This window comes from Osmerus eperlanus, chromosome 1 (genome assembly GCF_963692335.1).
Source record: "Osmerus eperlanus chromosome 1, fOsmEpe2.1, whole genome shotgun sequence".
NCBI classification, from domain to species: Eukaryota; Metazoa; Chordata; class Actinopteri; order Osmeriformes; family Osmeridae; genus Osmerus; species Osmerus eperlanus.
This window is the reverse complement of record NC_085018.1, coordinates 16,690,925-16,699,612: the sequence shown is the minus strand read 5'-3', so window position 1 is coordinate 16,699,612 and position 8,688 is coordinate 16,690,925. Positions and strand designations below refer to the sequence as shown.

The following is an 8,688-nucleotide window of genomic DNA, read 5'->3' as shown; positions in this document are numbered from 1 at the left end:
AACAGGCCACATTAAATGAGAACTGAAATGGGTTAAGTAGTGGTAAACATCTATCTCTTTCCCACTGTGAAACAGGGAGAACATGTTTTTTACCCCAGGGAAACAGTTTTGGTGTTACTCTAACCAGAGCTGTTTGGCCAGCTGCCCTTTAAAGAGCCAGTCTATTTATGCAAAGTTTAGCTGTGGAATGTTTCGTGTCAATTATTCAGGGACTTAAGACCTTCACTATCATGTGGATTGAAATTCCATAAAATAGCATCCCTTACAATTGTAAAGCTCTTTTTTTTCTTCCCATTTGCCTATGGGACTAAATAAATAGCATCCAAAAGTTATCTGGGTTTTGCATAGATCACATTTTGCTAATGGGTAGCCTGGCTTCTCTGAGAAACTGGGGAGCATTTTTGGGGGGCACAGTGCAGTTGTTGTAGCAACGAGAGTGAGTAGTGAATGAAGCAGATGTCAGAGTAATCCATCCCACTGCAGCTCCCAGTCCTCCTGAAGGAGCAGGCCCAGACTGGGACACTTTCATCACTGCTCCCTCTCACTCTATCTAGTACTGACCTACAGACTAGACTTTAATACCACATTTGTTTGTTGATTCCTGTACTGTTTCGACATTGTATGGTAAATAAGAGGTCGATTTTATTTTACACAGCAGTCTAACTTGGGAATTAATTGAAGACACACACAATACTAGTAAACTGCTGAGGCAACATTTATTAACACTGTTTGAAACATGACTCAAAATTCTGTCAAATCAGATAGGACAACACAAACATGTACTAAAACACATTTGGCAAATATTTGCTGACCGTTAAGGTTTCTGTGTCATCATATTGTAAAATAGGCTCTATAGAGACAGACAATTTAAATTTGTCTTTGGTAAAACTGTCTCTATGTCATGATCCATGACAAGATGGTACTCCATGAAGGCTGTTGGTAGTGATTTCTACCAACATGTCAGCCAACTTAATCTGTTCAGCTAATCACTGGTAACAATTGGGCTACATGTAAAACTTGAAGAAATTTTAAATCAACTGATGTAACAGCATCCTATTCTGTCAATGCAGTTAACCAAGCGAGTTCTGTGTACAGGCATGTATCAACATAACATAACTGGCTCTACCCCTATTGTCAATATTTAAACAGATATGGAATGCAGTTATAAAAGGGTTTTTTACACAAAGAAACAAAATAAATAAAAAATTCATATAAAAATAATCTCTCATAAAATATATCCTATCAACCAAGTCAACAATGGGACAATGTCTGGATGCGCAAACATACTTAAGGCTGTGTAGGAGAGAATTAGCTTTAAGTCACTGTTGTCAGTTAAACAGAATCACTAGGGTTGTCATTTACAACCTCTATGATTTTCCAGACAACTAGCAGCAACAAGAGGGGTAAAAACAACAACACAGAAATATCTAATACCACAATTATTCTGACCCCATATTTCAGTAGTTAAAGTATGTGTTTCTTTTTCTAACAATGGAAACAATTTTTGTTCCAAACAATTGTCTTGAGATCTGACATTTGACTTGGCTCGCAAGTAAAGTGTTGTTACTGACTTGATAATCAGCTTCCATATTTCTGTTCCATCTTAAGCATCTCCAGTGTTTTATCTTGGAAAAAGTAAGCTGTGCACATATTGTATGAGAATTAGAGGAGTAAGGTAGAGTATTATTTGTATCTAAATGTGTATGTCATCTGTACATTTCACCAGTTTTAACTATTAATTCAACAATTAATTCTGATAAACATCAGTAGTTTCATTAAATAAATTAATATTAGTCTACTCACAAGATTGAAAAGTAAAATGACTGCCTTTAACATCTCAGTAGATTTAAGGCAAAATATCAGAAGGTCCAATTGTCCAAAGAGTTGATGAACTATGATACAGAAATCTATACAGACATCCAATACAAATGGGCCACACATCAGCAAGGTATCACACCAACGATGGTTTACAAATGGGTCCATAGAGCAGTCCTTGGAGCCATGGACCAAGTCAAAGTTATTCTCAGTGGCAACTCTGTCCAGTTTCATGTCACGGTAGATGTCCATTGGCAGCAGCACAAAATAATTAATTAATAATTAATAGTATTCTCTGAAATAAACTGGTGTTCGCAGGCAGAAAAGGTGTGTGCCTGTGAGGGCCATAAACACTGCAAATATAGGACATGCACTGACTGATGCAGGCCAAAGATCAGAGCAGGAATAATATTTAGGTATTAGGTATTCTTGTTCTTACTGTATGTCCACAGAGAACCCTGTCAAAAGTAAAATACCTCTCTCTCTCTCGCTCTCACACACACACACACACACACACACACACAGACACACACACACACACTACATTCACATAGAGTGCTCACAAATAAACAAACCTAGAATAAATGTGCATATAAATAGGTGTTCAATAAATATTTTCATTTACACGTGTACACCTCTGTCCTCTCACTGCAGGTGTTGCACTTGACGTAGCAGCACCAGAGGAACTTGCAGTTGCACTGCCACACACGGGAGTACTGGTGTGTGTTGTAGCCCCGGCCGCAGCACATCAGGTCACAGCTGTTGGCCTGCTGAGCCGTCTTGTTGCACATGCGGCCCTGAGTTCCTGTGCTGCCCGTCACAGAGTCTGCCTCACAGTAGTTAGGGGACTTTTCTATGTACACCAGATCTGTATCCATGGGCTTGCGGAAGGACAAGGGCTTCTTGAACTTTAGGAAGGTAGGCCTCTTGTTGCGGCTGGCTCTGACAGGTTCCACGTGCACTGCTTGGTTGTATTTGTCCTTCAAGATGTAGCCCAGCTGACGGAACTTGGGCAGGGTGGTCCAGCAGGTCTTGGTGGTGCAGGAGCCTGAGACACCATGGCACTTACACTCCAGCCTCATGTTCTTCTCCAATATCTACAATCAAGGGAAACTGACCATTTAAAAAGATCTGAAACTGTTGGCTATTACTATGACCTATCTATTTAAAAAATTAGTATATAAAGCATAAGAACTTCTAAATTAATTGGGGAATCATAAAATATTTTTCGTGGCATGGGAACAGTGTGAATTTACAGTGAAGGTAGTATTGCATATTTCATGGCATTATTTCAAACAAACAGCCATCAAACATTAACAAAGCCTCAATTGGTATGTGGTCTAAGCTGAAACATATCTGACTACCCCGTTGTATGGACTGTTCTACATAATACAGAGTGGTGTTAAGAATGGATATGATATAAACATTGTATGAATGAAGATTGTCGAGTACCTAAAACAGTAGTCTTGTGTGCAGTATACACAGATAAACCCAGGGATTCATGTTTCAATTTCTTTGTGCTGCCTATACTGTATGTGCTGTATCCTTAAAATAAATCCCATTTATACTATGTATGAACAATAAATACTTGATTTACAATATAAATCTATGGTTTTAACATGTCCACTGTAATCTACCTTTCTACGTAGACTAAAAGACAAACCTTTTGCAAATCCAAAACAAAAACGGCATACAAGTAAAGGACACAAGAATTAACTTCGGAAAACGTGTCGTTCAAATGAGGATATTGGCAGCCCTAAATGACCATTTCAAGGTTAGATCTACAGGTTTGGTTGGCAAGTGTTTGCATGGTGCATCTCTTACAGCACATGGAATGACATCAGCTAACCCTCTTAGTGAGCGGGAACTCTTATGTTACAAAAGCCTCACCCAGCTTTTTAATTATTCCACTCTCTCTCGCTCTCTTGTGACTTCAGACATTCTGGAGTCTCCTGGGTAATTGTCAGAAGCCTTGGGTGCATATCTAGTTTAGTTTGGTCATGCCTCTGTTCCCGGATAAACATTTCATTCAAAGAGGTTATTGAAGTGTCAATTTTTTTTACAATGTTTGCATGGCACCTTTTAGGTCATTGTTTATTCTTCTTAGACACTTACCAAGTTTGCCATTAAAGCACTGGCACCTGGAACACTATTAAAGGTGGCACAACAAACAAATTACAGGCTGCCAACTCCCCTGCAAAACTCATACTGATGCCAGTAATTAATCCAATATCCCCTGACCAGACCACTCAGACATAATTCCTATCTGGCGTATACATATGTAAACACGGAGCAAAATCTATGTAAAGTGGAAGAACATCAAAGACCACATAGATTAGCTATTTCTCCTAACAATGTGTTAGCAGTACAAAAATTCAAGGTGCAATCAAGTTCTTCCACAGACCTCTTTAATCTTCATCTGACAAGCTCCAATTTTATCTGCTCAAGAGTGTGCATGGGATTATAAATCACAACACCAAGGTTACAGTGGTGCAATTGTTAACTTGTGCCATCACAATCCCCTACACTCTACTTCCAGACTTGACCAAGTGGCTTTATGCTGTGGGTTAAACAGTGGGATAAGCTATTAAATTACTGTAGGGATGAGAATGAGCTACAATTACATCTTCTGAGAAATAGGATAATATTGATATTGAATACAGTATACTAACTTCAAATAATTAGAACGACTGCAGAACTACCAATAAGCACAGTCATAGAGCACACCTACCTTACGCCCCGCCTCGTTGTTGTGTAGATTCATCAGTGTCCTGGCATTCTGTTTAATTTCCCGAGCATCCACAAACACCTTGGAGAAGCCCAGGCCATAGCGGATATCAGCAGAGCACCCGCCCCACTTCCAGCCCTCGCCCTGTTGGTAGAAGCCCTGCTTCTCCTTATCACACCCGCAGTCGCTCAAGTTGCCCTGGGTGCACGCTGCAGTTATCGCATGGGCCACACCAGCAGCAATGATCGCATAGGTGAACGCAGCCTCCTTACTGCCTAGGAGAGAAAACAAATTATTTATAATGATTTCTGACAACAAGACCCTCTTATTCAGGCAGTATTAAGCCTCCTTACATACCTGACATAGCTCTTTCAAACCAAATCATAAAACACATGAGCTGAGCCAAGTTTTATTCATTTATCATGCATGCTTAAAACAGATTAATGATAAAAGGGGATGAGGGCACCAAGAGGGCTCTAAGCATTGTGCTGTTAAAACATACAATCAGAAGTGGTTTTGTTTGCACATTGTGGACAGACAAGCTGAAAAGAAACTTGAACACACTCTGTATAATCCTTCATTCTAGTATCAAACACAGCACTAGGAAGAGACCTTCTGATCCATGGTTGCAATTTCAAGGAATAGTCAAATGTTGAAGGACTACAATGACCAAATGTGACTCAAGAGATAACCCAGAGGAGTTATACAGTTCTACAGTATATGTTTAGACTTCAGTCTGGCCCCTGTCCCAGCTTCTGTCACAAGTAGGTTCCACCCTGTGGAGGTGAGCCTGAGAGGCATGCAGACCCTCCCTAGATGGGCTGGCAGATAAAATTGATTTCCACTCTATAAATCAGTGCTTCCAGGTCAACAGCATTCTTAATTAAAACACAGATACCCCTTACAGGTCAAAAGCTGAACAGTTTTCAAAAGCATTAAAACACATGCATTCTCTAAAAGATTACAATGTACAATCTTGTGGGGAGATTTTCCTGTATAATGTAACTGATAATAGTCTGGATTCATACATTTAACACTCTTAATGACAAAAAATATGGATGTGGTTTCTATTGTTAATTTTGGCACCTCACGCCAAGCCAACCCCAAGTTAGGTACTTTATCTCACTCAGTATCTCACTTCATAATTACCAAAGAGACCATAGTCAATGTTCTCACTGTTAATTATGTATTGCACATTCCATTTTGTATGACCAATACAGTGCAGTGAATATATTGTGCTGAAAAGAAAACATGTAGAATAAGTGTTTTTCAAAGTGAAAGACGCCATTTGAAAAACAGGACGTGTGACGCTTCTGTATGAAGTCAGAATGTTTACACATTGGTATAAAGATTCAAGCATAATCTTTTTGTACAAAGTAGTATCCAAAGGAGCTTGGGTACAATAGTGTATGTGCTGACCTGCTTGCAATTGCAGTCTTCAAAAATCCAACTATACACATCACTTATGTGTATACCTAAGATTGACCTGATGCCAATCAACAGGGTTCATATTTAAAAGAAATGTTAGTTTGGATGCTGGAATACAGATTTCTTCAACATCCCATCCATGAGTCAGACAGTTGTTTTTCCTGGTGTGTTGGTTCAGAAATGTACACTTTTATCAAGATAAAAGCACAAACATAACTGATAAAAAAGCTATAAAACTACTCTGTTATGACAAGAGTTTCATTACTTTTCCAAAGGTATCTGAATCAGTGGCTTAAAATGATATGTCAAACTTCCCTTGCCAAAATCTGCTAATGCAAAAGGTTAATGTATAAACCCAGCACATTTTACTTGTCTGGACTTGAGGCATTTATGCTTTTAGGGGGAAAGTATTTTATGCACATACTGTAGTGGTTGAGCTGAACTAAAAAGGGGTGTTCTACAGGATAAAACAACAATATTATGAATATGTATTTAAAGATATAGGTATAGCAGACACTCTGAGTTTTGCTAAAGCATTTAAATGCATATAGTATGTTATCCACAAGCACCAATAACATAAGGTGATGTGTTTAAATGCTTTTAATCCCAAAGTGGGATCAATCTTTCCAAATCTAAATTATACCTCCATCTGGACAACATACCAGCACAAACAATGATATTTAGCATGCCCTTCTTCAAGTGTATGGGGTCTACTTTAACCAAAATGGCAACCTTGTTAAAGTTTGTTCATACAGATCTCTACCTGAAGAACTGGACATTTTTCTTTTTCAATTTGATTCAGTAGCATGGACATTCAAATGTTACCTTGTATATTCAGAACATACAAGGTATAGAGTTTTCAATTCTAATGAAGAACATCTAAGTTTTACACCATGCTGAATCCAATCACAAGATCATGATTGAGACGTAATATCCTTTGGGTCTCTGATGCAGAAGACTAAAAACAGATGCAGTCTCAATGTGGGAAAATTCAATAGAGAATTTCTTTGTGCCATATTAAATGACTACAGTGATGACAATGATGAATATTGCACTGCATAAAGAGAAAAAATCCTATGTTTATTTCCGGGACAATCTGGTCATTTGAGAAACCATTCCCCCAAGTCATGTTTTACAGACAACCAAGAGGCAGTAAGACCTATTTTTTGGTACTTACTAATTAAACAGGTGTAACCAATAGCAGTCCGATCATTATAGCAAAGGTTGACAAAGTGTAACAAATTCCACCAAGTTCTAATAGGGATCCCATTTACACCTCTGCCTCTTTCTCTACTGCTTGATTCATTTGTTAAGATTAGGTAGTTACAACTCTGTAACTCTTTGTAGATAGTAACAATGTCCAACAAAGAATGATCATTCATAAAAATATAGCCTATGCATTTAGGATATGAGTTGACTCAGGTGCATACAATGTAATTAGGTCTTCAAATGTTTCAGTAACTTATTAAATATAGGTTGAAAATACAAGCTACGTGTATCAATTAATTGGTGTAATTATTTGATGTACGGTTATCGTAAATTAATCTGTAACATACCCACTTTCAGCTCTTTTCCAAAGACAGTTCTCTCGCCCAGGGCAGAGCAGTTCCATCTCCCATGTTTGAACTGAAATTGGCACTCGTTTATCCCCATTTGAGCCCCCTCTCCGATGACTATGATAGCATCGGGTCGGCTTTGACAGATAGTCCTTTGACGAGGAGCCAAACCTGGAATTTTGTTACATATTATACTCGCTCCCAATGCAACCACAGACGAAAAGCCCCTGTAAAATAAATACATTATAATGGATCACTGATGAATAAGACCATACGCAAATTAAGGAGGTTATAATTTGTCCATCATTTTGATATAGCCGATATATATTTATTATATATAAAAAACCTATCCTCCTATGCAGACCTTGCAGGGTATGGGTATGATTAGCCTAAGCGTGATTTAAAGGTGAGGCCAACCTTTACCAATGTCTACACAAAAATAATTTCCCCCGAAGTTTTCCATCTAACTTCTACCTTCTTGCTCTACACACTATCAGGTCTGAACATGTACGAATATGCGGGCTACTCACCCAATTTTCAAATATACAATTCCCAAGCAAAGAAAAATGTGAAAAATCCAGCGGCGTGTTTTTCTACTCATGGTGTTCAGCCACTAGATTTGAATATGATTGCGATAATTATGCTTTGCTCTATTAAGCAATGATCCACCGGTGTCTTGCTCGTCACACGCGGGAACTCCAGTATAAAATATCAGCGGCAGGACCACATTTCTTGAGACAAATAAAAGTCCCTTTGAAATAGACGCGAAATATCCTTGAGTTGGTCTTGAGTTCGAGTTCATGTGGCATTGGATGTCTGTCTCAGGTAAATCTGCGCGCTTTCACCCGCACTTCTGCAGGTTCTAGGTGTCTATCTACCTTGTCTTTGGGGCGTGTTCCCCAAATAAATATGCCTTTCTTGGAGGTGCATTTACCTGTTTAAGAATAAGTGGTAAAGATTCGCAGAATCCCCCATTGAAAAGTGTAGGCTAGACACCCATATCAATATAATAGTATTGATTCTTGAAGCTATGAATTAATATTTATATATCAAAATTGACTTCAAAATATGTTTGGATGTTTCTTTTGAAGAGAAAAAAAAACGCATCCATCTACCAGGACATAACTCCGCCGATCTAGACCGTTTATTTATTCTCCATCT

The 8,688-nt window shown here is 38.5% G+C and overlaps 1 protein-coding gene across 1 annotated transcript; it reads right to left on the bottom strand.

Moving 5' to 3' along the window:
* Window positions 1-691: 691 nt before the first annotated feature.
* wnt7aa (wingless-type MMTV integration site family, member 7Aa) lies at window positions 692-8,637 on the bottom strand. The gene is made up of 4 exons (XM_062464280.1): window positions 8,058-8,637; window positions 7,528-7,754; window positions 4,547-4,818; window positions 692-2,912 (listed from the first exon to the last, which is right to left on the bottom strand). The coding sequence occupies exons 1-4, from the start codon at window positions 8,126-8,128 to the stop codon at window positions 2,433-2,435; spliced, it is 1,050 nt and encodes a 349-aa protein (XP_062320264.1). The 5' UTR covers window positions 8,129-8,637; the 3' UTR covers window positions 692-2,432.
* Between the last annotated feature and the right edge of the window lie 51 nt (window positions 8,638-8,688).